Source organism: Drosophila takahashii, chromosome X, assembly GCF_030179915.1.
Source record: "Drosophila takahashii strain IR98-3 E-12201 chromosome X, DtakHiC1v2, whole genome shotgun sequence".
Taxonomy (NCBI): domain Eukaryota; kingdom Metazoa; phylum Arthropoda; class Insecta; order Diptera; family Drosophilidae; genus Drosophila; species Drosophila takahashii.
Window position 1 is genome coordinate 24,747,918 of NC_091683.1, and position 16,455 is coordinate 24,764,372.

A 16,455-nucleotide genomic window follows, 5' to 3' on the forward strand; every position below is an offset into this window, starting at 1 on the left:
TCAGAAATAAGCTAAAGTTTGCACGCGTCTATACACACAGGTGGCTGAAATTACAGAAATCGAAATATTAATATAATAAACAAAATATTATAAAAAAGTTAGATAGTTTTCCCTAAATTTAAAACTATATGACTCTTATTAAGTTGAGCTTTATAAGGAATTTGTTAGACCTTCTATTTAAATAAAATTATTTAGTTTTTCTGATCTCTCTTATGATTTATCATTTCAATGAAAAATGGAGTAAAAAAATCGAACTTTTGGGTAAAAAAAATATATTTACAAGTTTGTAATATAGGAAATAAAATGGATTGGATATAAAATAAAAACGGCACTTGGCGAGCGACAGAGATGGCAGATGACGACAGCAGATAGCTGTACAAGCTGAAGTAGCATTTGAATTCGCATCTACTCCCCCATTTCTCCTTTTCCTTCCCTTTTCTTATCATCCTATCCCCTTTTCACCCCATCCGTCAATCGTCATGGAAACTGGCACCTGAAAGTATGCAGCACTGGGTGCGCCTGCGAGCGAGAGAGACAGAGCGAAAGGGAGAGGGGGCGAGCGCTGCTACTGCGTGTGCGCAAGCGAGTCGGCAAGCAAGCTCTGCTACGCCATAACTGTGCGCTAAGGCGATAACGTCAGCTGCTATCTCGCTCTGGCTATTGCTATTTAAAAATATTTATGCATGTACGGCACGAGTGTGTGTGTTAGTTTTTGTGTTTGAGTGCGAGTGTGAGGTAAAGGTGAGTAAGAACAACGACGACGTCGACTTTGACGTGGCGCTCTGGCTCTCTTTGTTGTTGTTGTTCCTGCTAAAGAAGTTATTCCAACGGAGTAACGGCCAATTACGAAACAAAAGTGCGAGAGTGCGGCGAGGGGGGCGGAGGCGGGGGAGAGCGGGCGAGGGCGAGAGAGGAAGCTCCAAATCATATGCTCGCTCAGCTGCGGCAGCTCTGCCGGCGTCGCCGTTGGTTAGTCAGTCATCATCAGTGCTTTTTAGCGCTACGTAGAGAACAGACGGCCTTCCCAAAACACACACACACACGCATAGGAGGCGAGGCGGCGGCAAAAGAAGAACAAAACGGCAAACCAAAACCAAAAACAAAGAGCAACAGAGGCGGCAGCAACAACAGCTACTGCAAAGGTGACGGATTCAAAAGCAGCGAATTTTGAGCGCCAAAAACAAAAGAACGCAACATCACAAAGAGCATCACAGTTTTTCATTTTTTTTCTTCAGTGCAAGTGTGTTTATAATTATAGCTCTGCTGTGGGTGTGTGTGTGTGTGTGCGAGCGTGTAATCAAATACAAATCAGTAAAATAACAAAAATCTTGACGTAATCGCTAAAATGCAAAGCAAACGACACGAAAACGAGCAACAATAACAAAAGCGATTTGAATTCTTTTTGTGTCGGTTTTTCGGTTTTTAATTTGCAAGCTTACGGGCGGACAAAAAGAGACGGAACGAAAACACCACACTCGCGTGTTGCGTTGTAGTTTTTGTAGTTATTCTTGTTTCATTTTTTTTTTGTCGTGTAGTGCCCGTGTTTGCCGTTATGCAAAGATTTCATTGTTATTAGTCAGCAAACGTCAACAGGCAGCAACAACAAAGGCAACAACCAAAACGGGTAAGCGATAAACACACACACAGTAGAGCTTGCCTAAAGCGAATTTTCCATAACTCATTTGGTTTTCATATCATCTCCTTTGCCATTTATGTACATATACATAATGAAATAAATAATTTAATTTTTCAATGATTAAACAATGATAAACGTCTTAAGAAAATACACAAAATATTTGTTCTCTAAACAAAAGTGACTTTTACTGTGGTTCGTCTCATAAAAGTTTCACTATTCGCTGAGGGAATTCGAAAGAGCAATAGAGAGAGCGCTGAGCAAAGGGGGGGTGGAAGTGGGAGTGTGAGTATGCGTAACTGCAACACCAACAAACTTTTTCGAGTGCCGATCCTCAACGGGGGAAAAAGAGAGGGAGCGAGTGGGGAAAGCATGGGTGCGGATAACAGCGAAAAGTGATGCGAAGGGGTAAAGAAGATAAAGAAGGTGAGAGGGGGAGGCGCGGATTATGCTTATCAATGAGTTATTGACATGGAGTGGGGGGCAAGGGGGCTGATAAAGCAACGTCGCACACTTAAAAAAACAGATGTATTACGATAATCTTTTTACAATTTAAAGATTTTATTTAAAAGAAAAAAAATTTCACTTACGATGTTAAAATACATTTAAAAAAAGGCGTATATAAAGCCAATCTATTTTAAAAAAAAATATATTTTTTGGGTTAAAAATATAACATTTTATTTTGGGACTCGAACTCGGGTCTTTTGTTACCCATGTCTTTTGCTAAAAAATCTAAATTTTAATGTAACATCTATTTAAAATCCGTGCTTTCTTTACACATCGATCTGCGGTTTTTTCCTGTGCAACCTTATTGCCTTGACACTGGTATAAAAAATCGTTTAGATATCGACGCAATCGTAATTTACCGCTGACTAATATGGGGGAATCACTCGCAAAGTGGAGGGTGAAAAATGCGGATCGCAGCGTGTAGCTGCTGAACAGCCCCTTTCCACGAACTCCCGCTAATCTTGCACATTTAAAGAGCTCAACTGGTTGGGGCCGTCGTGCATAATTATCCGGCAACTACGCCAACATGATAACACAAGCTCCCATTCCAGCTGATAACAAGCACTGTAAAAAAAATATACCAGTTTCTGATATAAAAACAATTTCACTTTTTTCAACATAGCACACACAGAGGAAAAAAAACCAAAAAAAATCAGCCATCGGGTATTTTTTCATTTCAATTTTGGTCCGTTCTGTGCTCATATCAAAATTATATTTCCGAACATATGATTTTGTACCATATTGAAATGAAATCTTACCATTTTGTTATGTAAAAATGCTATGAAACAATATCAAACCCCCGATTATTTTTTTTTCTCTGTGCAGTAATTCAAACGAAGAAATTATTGGAGCCCCAAGAGAATTTAAAAAAAATTTTGTAAAAGAAAGATTTTGATTGAAACTATTAAAGTTCAAACCAAAATATAAACACCAAAAGAGAACTTAAAATTTTAGAATATTAACTGGGTGTTTCAGTACTCTATTTGTTTACAGTGCAGATTTTAAAAGGTAAAGCTGGGTGGGTGGGCTTTATCAAAATTTTAGCGTAATCCCGGCATATAGCCATGTGCAATTGCTCCCCCTCTCTCTCGCTCCGGCACTCACTTACTCTTTCTCTGCTTCTGTCTCTCTCTGTCTCTACAAGCGTATGGCACCTGTCGCCAATGGCTCTATCTCGCTTGCACTGCCTCTCTTCTGCTGGTTCTTCTTCTTCTTGTTCTTAGCTTGTCCATGACAAGTAATAACTGTTGTGGCTCTCTTTTTTGTTATTGCACATTCATTTAGTTTTAATTAATTCAGCCAAGCAAACAGTGTTAGAAAGAAAGAGGTGCCGAAAGGGGGATTGGGGGGTTGGGGCTTTCGGGCGGCAGAGATTCACCAACACGTTCGCAGAAGGCAAACCAGCACAAACACAAACACCAACGCAGTGGAAACGAGTAAAAATAAATAATGCTGACGTCAATTTTGCGTACGCCAATACACAGTGCAAAAAAGGGGGGGCATAAAAGGGGCGAAAAAGGGGTGCGGCTAGTGCAAATCGAAAACCAAAAACAAAATGCAAACTGATTGGAATTGATTGAAATGCAACAGCAACAACTTTGAGCTTACTGCTAATGTCAAAAAGCAACAACTTTTGTGGAGGAAACAGCAACACAGCTTAAGTACTCTAATCCAAAAAAAGTAGAATAGATTCGATAAAAATTATTAAGTTTTTCTTCCAGACATGTTCTTAATGGTTTCGCTATTGTCATAATAGTTATAATGGTTTTCGACTACAAGTTTTGCTTGCGCCGCTCTATAAAAAATACAGTCTTATATTTTACATGTTATTAAGACTATTATTATGTCCATTTAATTTACCTGTTTTTCAATAATAATGCTTTTGGGATGTAATTCACTTATGTTTGCCTTTATAATGTTTTCCCATATAAAACCAACATGTCGTATGAGTAATATTTAAACTAAATGTATACCATTGAAATTATATTTATTCTACAACTCTGTATTTTACAACTTGAACGCCATTATACTTACTATACATATTCGTTTTGTCTTTTTTTTTTTAACAGAGAGAGTATTAAAAATTCTACTTATTCAAATTTGCTTCCTTTCCCGTTTAGAATCAATTTGGTTGTTTTATTTGAAAAATAAACTTGACCTCAATACAAACCCATTCCAAAAGTTGCTAAAGTGCTGTCCTTTTCCTTTGATTTCTTGTGTAGAGAAGGATATTCGTGAAAACATTTTTAAGTGAGCATCAAAACCAATACAATCCTTGTGCATTTTTTGTTGATCTTTATCTTTATAACAATATGCCAATTCATGCAAATAAAAAACTATCTTTGTTTTTGTTCTGTGTAGGGATGATGTGGTACTCAAATGCGCTTTATTTACTGCCATATCGCAAACCCCATATTTCAGCCAAGTTATGGTCAGGCTTTCTGCGACTATTGTACTGACCGCAGGTGTACATAGTACAAGTTACATACCATAGTAAATACTATTTAGTATATGAGCGGTATTTACAGTTCCTTTAGCCGGGGACTGGGCAAACTTCATTAGCCAGTGATGTCAGCCGGTGTAAAGGTAATACGGACTACCCATACATATTTCCATACATATGTACGTATGTCGTACATCGAGGGCCTCTCATTTGGGCCGTGAGTCAGTCAGTCTATGGGGTCGTTTAGACAGTACGGCGTTTTGAGGTCCTCAATGGAACGAGTGGGCGGTACAGAGTTCGTGCGGCGTCGTAATTAATGGCAATTATTTTGTCACTCAAAGGGAAGTCGATTGAAAAAGGCAGCCTAAATAATGCAAATGGTATTGGAAATTATATTTCCAGAAAAACAGAACAGTCATTCCCCCTCGCCATTGCACTAATTAACTATTAATTCAAAGCTGTTGCAGGCCACAAATAATCTCAGGTCTGTTTTTTAGGGCCCGTTGACGTTTTAAACTTTCCGCCAAGTTTTCTCGCGGTGACGTCATGGCCAGCGCATATAGCCAATACAACTATTGGGCTGTAAAGTAATTAGCCGAGAATATCATTTGGGCTAATTGTTTTTTGCGAATGGGCTATTATTAAGGGGTGGAAAAAAAGTTGAGAATAACCAACACAAAAACTGATTTTTTGTGGCCTTTTTTAAGTTGTTTTTTTTTAACTGCAATCCTTGGATGTATAATTGATTTTAAACTAATGTTTATTTTTCCTACGAACGCAAATGGTGTTTAAGTTTAGTAGTTTTAGTTGAGAACTTAAATTAAGTAAAAACATGTAATAATCTAATAATTATAACTATTTTTTAAATATTAATCGGTTTCTGATTAGAAATTTTGAATATTATAAACGGAAAACCAACAAATCTTCCAAAGTCAAATAACAGAATATGCATGAATAAATGGGTTATTGACAAATGTTTTTAAAAACAAGAAAAAAAACTGTTGAAATAGGAAAAATTAGAAAGAATTTTGAAATATTTGAAAATCTTCCCGCTGGCTGTAGCCAATTTCGGCACCATTTTGCCAGCCAGGTTCTCCACCTTTGTGGTATTTTCCACTCAAGCAGCGCGTGGTATATTGTCACACTGCTGCCACGGTCACACTGTCAATAATAAGCGAACGATTTTTGCGCAAAAAAAACGGAGTTTATCAATAAATCGTTGCGTGCGATTGCGTTGACCGTCGAAAACGCGTTCGTTCTCGTGCAGAATCCGCAAATGCAGGGCTTTTAGCGCCCAAAATTCGCGATTCAGTGCTGCGAAAAGAAAAAAGAACGTAAGCAACGATAACAACAGGCAGCGAGAGCGAGTGAGAGGGCAAGAGAGCGAGCGAGGGAGCAGTGCGGAGTGTTGTGTGTGTGCGTGCTGCCAACTTGTCGCACCAATTCGCTGCTGAGCCGAACTGTGTGTGTGTGTGTTCTGTGCGGTTCTACCAAGTTAAAGAGAAAAAAATCGAAATCCTTTGCGCGATGCTATCCTAAAACCCCTTTGAAGTTCTAGGATTCTACGTCTGGCTTCCCCAACCGATTTGCTGGCCATATCCGTTATATAGAATTTCCTGGCGAGAGCGACTTTTCAACAAGTTGCCAGCGCAGCGTGCAACGCGCGCACACACACACTCGCAGGCGAGCAAACACACGCGCAAGAGAGAGAGAGAGAGCGAACAACAACAACAAAAGCTTCTCAGCAGCAACGTTTTTAGTGATGTCATCAGAAAGTAAGTTGATTTTTCGCTGTGTTTTTCTTTTTTTTTTTTTTTTGTGTGTGCTGCCTCTTTGCACACTCACACGCACACAACGTTGTCATGACGTCATTCCACCGAAATACTCACAACTCGGTGTTGTTGTTATTGTCGTTTATGTTGTTGTCGTCGTCGCTGTTGTTGTTGCTGCCTTTGGGCAACTGAGTTCCATCAGTCAGCAAATCGGCAGCGGCAGCACAATATAATATCATCGTCATCACAATCACATCGCACACTCGTCATCGGCCCAAAACAAACGAACGAAGCAATACAATCCAATCCAATCCAATCCCGCCCAGAAACTAAAAACGAATCCAAATCCAATATAATACCATTTTAGAAACCTCTTCAAGCTGGCCAAATTGAAGCGGAAACGGTAGCCAAACTGAAGCACTTGTCGGAGAGCGTCTCGGTGCTGCTGAAGATCGCCAGGATCGCCAACATGGACAACAGCATCGTCGAGGAGAACGGCAACTCGTCGGCGGCATCGGGCTCCAATGACGTGGTCGACGTTGTTGCCCAACAACAGGCGGCGGCAGCGGGGGGTGGCGGAGGAGGAGGAGGAGGTAACCCCCAACAGCAACAACAAAACAACCCACAAAGTACAACGGCCGGCGGTCCAACGGGGGCGACGAACAACGCCCAAGGAGGAGGAGGAGTAGGAGCCACCGTGCTGACCACCACCGCCAACTGCAACATACAATACCCCATCCAGGCGCTGGCGCAGCACGGACTGCAGGTGAGCTGGGCGTTGGAGTTGGGATCCCAAAGCGATCCCATCAGATCCCTGTTTCTAAAAAGAGTTTTGAGCCCCTTTTTGGTATAGGTACTCCTGGAGTTGTTGTCCTTAGGATAAACAGTGAGAAAGACTTGTATTTATAAAAAATTTAAATACTTGAAGGACCCATTTTGGGAAAGGGATTTCCATTGTACAACGACTTGTATTTATTAAAATATTAATACTTGAAAGCTCCTTTTTGGTATAGGGATTCCTAGAGTTGGTCCCCTGAAGATAGACAGTGTACAAAAATTCTTAGATTTATCAAAATAATAATACTTGAAATACCCTTTTTGGTATAGGAATTTCTGGAGTTGTTGCCCTAAGGATAATCAGTGTTAAAAACTTGAAAATCCCTTTTTAATAAAGGGATCCCCAAACTTGGTCAGTTAAGAATAGACAGTGTACAAAGTTTTCAGAAATTGGACCATTTGAATCGGTTTAGAAAAGGAAAATCTATGATTTATCCTGAATTTCTTGTTTTTTAACTTTTCAACCATTTCAATACTGTGTTGTACGCTATTCAAATTATATTAAACTTAATAAGTTTGCTTGTTTCAATTAGAAACCTAGTTTCAAAACAGGCAAACCATCCTATAATTTATATTTAGTATTATACGATCATTTTGTCATTTGGATTGATTAAATTGTTTCAATTAAAGTATATTCATTTTATAAATATTTTAAAACTTTAATTTTGTTTATAAAAATATATCTATATATTTTTTGTATGATATTTAATTTTTTTTTTGCTTTTGAACTTAATTATTTTAAATGGTTTCGATGATTAAAAGTTTATTTCTTTTTTATTACGAGAATTAATCGATTTTTTATTTGTATCTTTAATGTCGTACATGGGAGTACCGAGTACCAAGTTTCCAATAAAGTTAACAAAAATGGTTAAATATTTAGAAAAGTTTGAAATTTCACACGATATAAACGAAAGCTGTTGTTGAATAATCGAAAATGATACAATGCGATAGGGGAAATACGAGATCATCGACTATGAGAGCGCACTCTTGATGTTCCTTACCGCGTAAGCCAGTTTTCCGGCCCAATTGAATCCAGTTAGTCCAGTTTAAGCCCATTCCTCGGACAGATTCTAATGGTTGCGACCCCATTTCTCCTCCACAGGTGCAATCCGTGATACAGGCCAATCCCTCGGGGGTCATACAGACAGCAGCTGGGACCCAGCAGCAGCAGCAGCAACAGGCGCTGGCCGCCGCCACGATGCAGAAGGTGGTCTACGTGGCCAAGCCGCCCAACTCGACGGTTATCCACACGACACCCGGCAATGCAGTGCAAGTGCGTAACAAAGTGCGTAGCTCAGGGAGCACCCACCGAGCAGAACTCTGATAATGTCCTCGTACTTACATGCCTCCAACTTACCACACACAGATCCCTCCAACCTTTCCGTGCAAGATCAAACCCGAACCGACCACGCAGCATCCGGAGGACAGCGACGAGAGTCTGTCGGACGACGATTCCCAGCACCACCGCAGCGAGCTGACGCGACGGCCGTCGTACAATAAGATCTTCACGGAGATCAGCGGACCCGATATGAGCGGTAAATCCCGGGGAACCGAACCTCTCCACCCGTTTGTCACCCCCATTCAGATTCAGATTCAGACATATGTATCTCTGTCGCTCCTTGAAACACTATATCGCCTAACAAAACAAATCGCATCGCCGAGCTGATCGCCCCTCATCGTTCATTCCAAGATGCACATGCGCCTGGCGATCGTTTGACCTGACCACCACTCCCGATAGCCGGCGTGATCGATCAGTCCAGACCACCATCAAAAATCATTCATTCCCCCAGTGTTTGTAACCCCCTCATTTTCTCGCACTCCCCATTCGTTTTGTACAGTTGCTAAATTGGTTGGCTAAATATCACTGTAAACACTTTAGGCACTGCAACGCGCGCTATAGCAAAAGATCCATAGCAAAATCACTAAATAAAAGAAATAGATTGTGCTATTTTCATAACTCTATTCAAAAACAGAACCATTTTATAAAATCATTAAATTTTATAATGTTATTAAAAAAAAGGAAGTTAATTGAAAATATGCTTAGCACAAATAATAGAATTGAAAATAACAAATCTTCTAATGAAACTTGACTCAAAATAATAGTAAAGATCCCGATTAAGAAGGTTGCTAGCAGTTATAAAGATGAGAAAAGATGAAAATAGATTGTACTATTTTCATAACTCTATTCAAAGACAACCATTTTATAATAGCCGTCTATAGTCTCATATTGTTCTTTCCTTTGAAAAATATCATATCACAGAAATGGTTTACAAAGAAGGGTTTTATATTGTTATTAAAAAACAAAGGTATTTGGAAATATGTTTAGCACAAATTATAGAATTTAAAATAGCAAATCTTCAAATGAAACTCGACTCAAAATGATAGTAAAGATCCCAATTAAGAAGTTTGCTAGCAATTATAATGATGAGAATAGATTGTACTATTTTCATAACTCTATTCAAAGACAGAACCATTTTATAATAGCCGTCTATAGTCTCATGTTGTTCTTTCCTTAGAAAAATATCATATCACAGAAATGTTTTATAAAGAAGGGTTTTATAATGTTATTAAAAAATGAAGTAAATTGAAAATATGTTTAGCACAAATTATAGTATAAAACTCGACTCAAAATGAAAGTAAAGATCCCAATTAAGGAGTTTGCTAGCAGTTATAATAATGACAAAAGAACTATCATATGAAATAACTAGTAAACTGGTAAAAATGTTGTCGTGAAGTTGTTATACAAAATCTTTTTATGACAACTAGAACTATAGTAATCATTCTAACTGTATATCTTCATAGATAATTTGTAAATAGCATAATTAGTACTTTTTTGTTTAGATCTCAATTATATTTGTAAATACAATGCAGACATACATTTGTACATAGATTGCCAAGGACTTCCATCGATTTCCTTCATACACCATCAAACGTTTCATTAGAGGCAGCCGTATAAGAGTGAACCCCGCCCCCTTTTTCACCGCCCTCATTATCATTTAGTTGATGTTGTTGTTGATGTTGCTTAATTGAAGTGAAAATAATGAAAAAAAAGCAAAAGGGCGGAAAAACGGATGCTGAAAATGGGCAAAAACGCGTTGTAGAGATTCCCAGAATTTCCTATTCCTGTAAATAAACCCCTCACCCACACACACACCCGCACCCTTTCACTAACTCGCACAAACACACACACACAAATGGAGAAAGCAGCAACAATAAACAATCGAATGAATAATATTTAATATTAAATAATATTCAACAATTACAACTATTATTGCTGCTGCCTACTTTCCTTCTCTTTCTATCTTCCTCGCCCCCACTCTCTCTTTTTTGCTATCTCTCCCCCTCTATTTCGCTCTCTCTCTGTCGTTGTTGCTGTAATCGCTGTTGTTGTTGTTGTTGTTGCCGTTGTTGTTACACACACAACCCATCATGCAAAATATTAAATAATAAATCAGAAGTTCAACCAAAAAAATACAACCTCTCACCTAACAGTATTTAAACCGTTAATCAAAAGCTTCTCTTCACTCTCTTTGACTAACCAATCTACCTATCTCGCTCGCTCGCTCGCCGCTCTCGCTCGCACTCACTCACTCAAGTTCATAAAAAACAAAAAATCAGTTCGAAAACTCAAAACTTCCGATTAAAAACTGAAAAATAGAAAATATGTTTTCTTATAATTTTATATTGTTTTTTTTTCATTATTTTCTTTTCGAACGCCTTCCTCCACCAAACCCAAAAACCCGAAATAAAATATTAAATATGTCCTGAACAACAAACAACCGCAACAACAACAACAACTCAACAACAATCGACAACAAAATCCCCAAATCCGTATTCGAATCGGATTCGAAATCGAAATATTGAAACGAACCCGATCCCAGGCGCATCGCTTCCCATGTCCGAAGGCGTGCTCAATTCCCAGCTGGCGGGGAGCGGAGCGGGGGGCAATCCGGCGAACAGCTCCCTGATGCAGTTGGACCCCACGTACTACCTGTCCAATCGGATGTCCTACAACACCAGTAATAGCCAATCGGTCCAACGATATATGCAGATATATGGCGGGGGAACTATTGTAAATCGAACTGTGATCAAGATCTAAGATTTTAAATAACTTTTTCAAAAGACAATCCATTAAATTACTTTTAATAATAATTTCCTTACTGTCTTTTTTTAGTCCATTTTTTTGTGTTCACACTAAAGTAAAAAATTGATTTGTTTTTTAATTCAGGATCTAAGATTTTAAAAAACTTATTTTATGTCTTTCAAAAGACAATCCATTAAATTACTTTAAACCAATAATTTCCTTGATTACTGCCTCTAAAATTCCAAAATGTATTAAATTTTTATTCATATTTTTTGTGTTCACATTAGGTTAAAAATTATTTGTTTTTTAATGAAGCCTAAATTTTTAAATAATTTATTAACCAAAGACAATCAAATAAATTACTTTTAAGTAATAATTTCCTTAGATATTGTCTTTAAAATTCCAAGTATTTTAATTCTGAATATATTAATTTTTACATTCATATTTTGTGTTTACATTAAAGTCAAGAGGTATTGGTTTTTTAATGAAGCCTAGGATTTATAATTATATTGCTTATCAAAATCAAATAGACTTTAAATAATAATTTCCTTTAATATTGTCTTTAAAATCCAAAATTCTATTATGAGTATATTCGTTTTTTCATTGATGTTCTTACTATACTATAAACTATAAAATTTCGATAATTTCAGTTCGAGTTACAGGCAGTTCCAATCTTTGATAGGTTAGCGCTTTCGCGACTGTTTTGTACTAATCTACTTTGCTTTTTCTTAAATCTCTTGTAGACAACAGCGGGATAGCGGAAGATCAGACCCGCAAGCGAGAGATCCGGCTGCAGAAGAACAGGGAGGCGGCGCGGGAGTGCCGGCGCAAGAAGAAGGAGTACATCAAGTGCCTGGAGAATCGAGTGGCGGTGCTAGAGAACCAAAATAAAGCGCTCATCGAGGAGCTCAAGTCGCTCAAGGAGCTCTACTGTCAGACCAAGAACGATTGAATGTGGGGCCGGGCTCTGGCGCCGCTTGTGCCTCCGCCTCCGCTTCCGGCAATGGCAAAGGCGAAGGCGAAGGCTGCTGCTCCGTTCTGGATAACGCCCGACAGCAGCGATGGATCGATCCTCATCCTCATCGTTGGCCGGCCGCATATCATGATTTATATACGTATAGGATGCTATATGTGGTATAGCGTGTACATTAACTGTGTGACGAGGAGCGGGATCGTGTTGTTGTTAGGACAGGCAGACAGACAGAATGACAGACAGTTGGACGGGACAGATGGATAGATCTAACCTGACCTGACCGATCGACCTGATCGACGGAGCAGAACACACAATGTAATTATGTTTATAATTTAAAGATGTAATATTATGTTTATGATTTAGTTTATGCCTTAGTTTATTTGCTAATTTAACGATACTGAAGTTTACCTACGAACATGTGTTTCTGTAGTATCCTAAGACCTCCTTTTACCCAAACGGATACTTCACTCCGCACAGACCTTTTGTAATTAAATTTTTTTGTTTTACCTAATTCGTAATTATCGAAAGTGTTTTTTCTTAGCGAATTGTTGTAAGCCAATATGTCAGGATATAGTCAACGCCCCCCGCCCCCGCCCCCCCTGGGAGGATATGCAGATAGGAAAGATACATAGATAGAAAGGTAGAAAAGAGCGAAAGGGAGCCTCCCAATAAAAATTGTTCAAAAATCGCAAGTTTCACTTGATTTATATGTGCGTGTACGTGTGTGCCGGCCGATTCGAACTGTAAAATTTGGTTTTAAACGTATTGGGGCATAGAATTAAATAATTCAAATATCATTTGTTGTTGCATAATTTTAAACGAATCGAGAAAATCCTCGCTTTTGCTTGTTTTTTGTGTAGTTAGCGAACACTATTTCCTTTGTTGTTTTGAATTTTTTTTTTGGAATCGGAGAGAGATATGTGGGGGAAAAATCATCGAAAATAGAGGAAGTTTGGCCGGAACACACGTAGGCATATATGCATTATATACATTTTTATATATATAAAGCAAACACTCTCGTTATCTCTTGTGATCAACTCAGTTGTTGTTATGAATGAATGAATTAAGGTGGAAAAACAGACGAAGGGGCGGACAAATACGATAAATTAATGATGAATTCGGGAGACAGAGATCGAACTTTTATATCTAGAGTAGCGCAACGGAAACAATGTCAAAATGAAAACCGGAAACGGAAATAAAACCATAAGAAAAACATGTATATGTATATCTCTCTATTTTTGATGTGCGAATCAAAACTTCTGCAAAGAGGAAAACATAAAAAACAAAACGGAAATCTAGACAAACAAAAAAACGCTAATTCAAAGAGCAGCTTTTTTTGGCCGAGTCAAAGAAGGGGGAACGCTAAAAGAAGGAAATAAAACAAACAAACAAAAGTTGCATTCAACAAAGTAAATAAATATTTTTATTGTCATTGCATAATTCTTAAGCTAGTAATTTTAATATCTAAATCGTAAGCGCGGAAAAACAAAGTAAATGAAAACGAAAACAAAACAAAAACAAGAAAATAAACTAAACCACTCAGCCCGACGAAAGAGGATTCATAAATCGAGAGCAGAAACTACAAAAGAAAGGCAAAAATAAACGGAAAGCGTAAGCAAAAATCTGTAGAAATTACAATATTGTTATAAATATTTGTCTCAATGAGAAAACAAACAAAAACAACCAACAAACAAAAGCGAAACAAACCAACAACAAAGAAAATATACATTAAAAAATTAATAAAAAATATTTGAAAAAAAAAACAAAGTGGTGTTTTTGTTTAGAGGGGAAAACAAAATAAAAATGTTTTGAGATCTTAAAACATAAATGTTTTTATAGAATGACTAAAAACCAAAATAAATAATAAAATGTTTTGAGGCCTTCCAGAATCAAAAATACATTTTTTAAAGAAAAAACAAAACAAAATTGATTTAAAATACAAATGTTTTGAGGTCTTAAAAATGAAAGTCTGAAAAGACTAAAAAACTTCAATACATTATTTTAGTTGAATAAAGGTTTTCAGATCTATAAAACACTAGATAAAAAATGTTTTAAGGTGTTACAGATAAAAATGTTTTTATGAATAGACTTTAAAAACTAAAACCAAGTAAAAAAAGATTAAAAACAAGAAAGGAAGCTAGCTTCGGCCAGCCGAAGCTTATATACCCTTGCAGATCATTCCTGTTAATTAACAAATCGCAAAAATGTTCAATTTTCTAATATTTCTCATTAATATTCCGATCGTTCCTATGGCAGCTATATGATATAGTCGTCCGATTTTGATTAAATTAAAATTGAAATTCGGAAATATTTAAAAAGAGTCATATCCTAGACAAGAAGATAATACAATAAAAACCAAAGAAGCTAGAATTTATTTCCTATTACTTTTCCATTAATTTTCCGATCGTTCCTATGGCAGCTATATGATATAGTCGTCCGATTTTGATTAAATTAAAATTGAAATTCGGAAATATTTAAAAAGAGTCATATCCTAGAGTAGAAGATAATACAATAAAAACCAAAGAAGCTAGAATTTATTTCCTATTACTTTTCCATTAATTTTCCGATCGTTCCTATGGCAGCTATATGATATAGTAGTCCGATTTTTTAAATAATTAATTCGAAATTCAGAAATATTTAAAAAATAACATCCCCAAAAGTAGAAGGTAATATTTCAAAAAACACCGAAGCTAGAATTTTTTAAAGTTTTTTTTTCCGATTGTTTTTATGGGAGCTATAAGATATAGTTGTCCGATCCGGTCGGCTCCGACATATATACTACCTGCAATAGAAAGAAGACTTTTGCGAAAGTTTTGTCCCGATAGCTCAAAAACTGAGAGACTAGTTTGCGTAGAAACAGACAGACGGACAGACGGACGGACAGACGGACATGGCTAGATCGACTCGTCTTGTGATGCTGATCAAGAATATATATGGATATTTATATGGGGTCGGAAACGTCTCCTTCACTGCGTTGCAAACTTCTGACTGAAATCATAATACCCTCTGCAAGGGTATAATAACATATGGGACGTTCCATGTCAACCCGGCCACCCCACTTTTTTTTTTTTTTTGTATGTGGACAGTACCACATTGATTGCAAAGCCACTTGCTTCCAATAGTTTACCTCATACCTATTTTGTCAATGTTACCACTCTTTCGCCGTATAATCGCGTTGAAAAGAAAACACAAAATCATTTTTATCCTGCGAACGGAAGAAACAATTGGTATGGTTCAAAAGCAGAAAAATCTGTCTTTCCATGGCCGATTACGAGAAAAAAAATAGATTTTATTAGACCGTAGATGACCAAGCGATAGCGTTTTTAAAGTCTAAAAGTAGGATTTCGTCCAAAGGGCCAGTCTGCAAAAATACCATTATGTTTTTCTCAGAAAGCCCCATATTTAACGGATTTTATGCCACTGGTTTCAAAGTGGGATCTATCTTGTGGAATTATCTATGAATTCTTTTGTACGTTTTTGAAGTAGTTAACTGTCAGAAATAACTATTAAGTAATATAAAATAATCGTATATGCTTTGGAAAAAATTAATAAATCAATGAAAAGAATTCATAGATAATTCCACAAGATAGATCCCACTTTGAAACCAGTGGCATAAAATCCGTTAAATATGGGGCTTTCTGAGAAAAACATAATGGTATTTTTGCAGACTGGCCCTTTGGACGAAATCCTACTTTTAGACTTTAAAAACGCTATCGCTTGGTCATCTACGGTCTAATAAAATCTATTTTTTTTCTCGTAATCGGCCATGGAAAGACAGATTTTTCTGCTTTTGAACCATACCAATTGTTTCTTCCGTTCGCAGGATAAAAATGATTTTGTGTTTTCTTTTCAACGCGATTATACGGCGAAAGAGTGGTAACATTGACAAAATAGGTATGAGGTAAACTATTGGAAGCAAGTGGCTTTGCAATCAATGTGGTACTGTCCACATACAAAAAAAAAAAAAAAGTGGGGTGGCCGGGTTGACATGGAACGTCCCATATATATTTTGAGGTCTTTAAATATAAAATGGATTTTATGAAGAGACTAAAAAACTTCTACACGTTATTTTAGTCTTAAGAAAAGTTTTGAGGTCTATAAAACATAACAAAATAAAATGTTTTCAGGTCTTAAAAATGTTTTTATGAATATGAAGAGATATTTAAAAATAATATACCTATATATTTTGAGGTCTTTAAAAATAAA

General features: G+C 37.1%; 1 protein-coding gene across 6 annotated transcripts; it reads left to right on the top strand.

Moving 5' to 3' along the window:
- The first annotated feature begins 978 nt into the window (after positions 1–978).
- Positions 979–13,466, top strand: CrebB (Cyclic-AMP response element binding protein B). Of its 6 annotated transcripts, XM_070218267.1 has the most exons (7): positions 979–1,142; positions 1,536–1,624; positions 6,723–7,121; positions 8,295–8,477; positions 8,559–8,727; positions 11,074–11,211; positions 12,020–13,466. In XM_070218267.1, the coding sequence occupies exons 3-7, from the start codon at positions 6,825–6,827 to the stop codon at positions 12,226–12,228; spliced, it is 996 nt and encodes a 331-aa protein (XP_070074368.1). In that variant the 5' UTR covers positions 979–1,142; positions 1,536–1,624; positions 6,723–6,824; the 3' UTR covers positions 12,229–13,466. The 6 variants fall into 6 exon arrangements, with proteins under 6 accessions (XP_070074368.1, XP_017002435.2, XP_017002434.2 ...); XM_017146946.3 differs by having other exon boundaries at positions 979–1,624; XM_017146945.3 differs by lacking the exons at positions 979–1,142; positions 1,536–1,624 and adding an exon at positions 5,721–6,358.
- The last annotated feature ends 2,989 nt before the right edge of the window (positions 13,467–16,455 follow it).

Bases quoted from the DNA above. Each gene is read 5' to 3' on its own strand.
- CrebB (XM_017146946.3), top strand. From the start codon at position 6,825: ATGGACAACAGCATCGTCGAGGAGAACGGCAACTCGTCGGCGGCATCG. The intron at 8,728-11,073 runs GTAAATCCCGGG...ACCCGATCCCAG, and splicing joins CAGCGGACCCGATATGAGCG to GCGCATCGCTTCCCATGTCC. The intron at 11,212-12,019 runs GTAATAGCCAAT...AATCTCTTGTAG, and splicing joins TCGGATGTCCTACAACACCA to ACAACAGCGGGATAGCGGAA.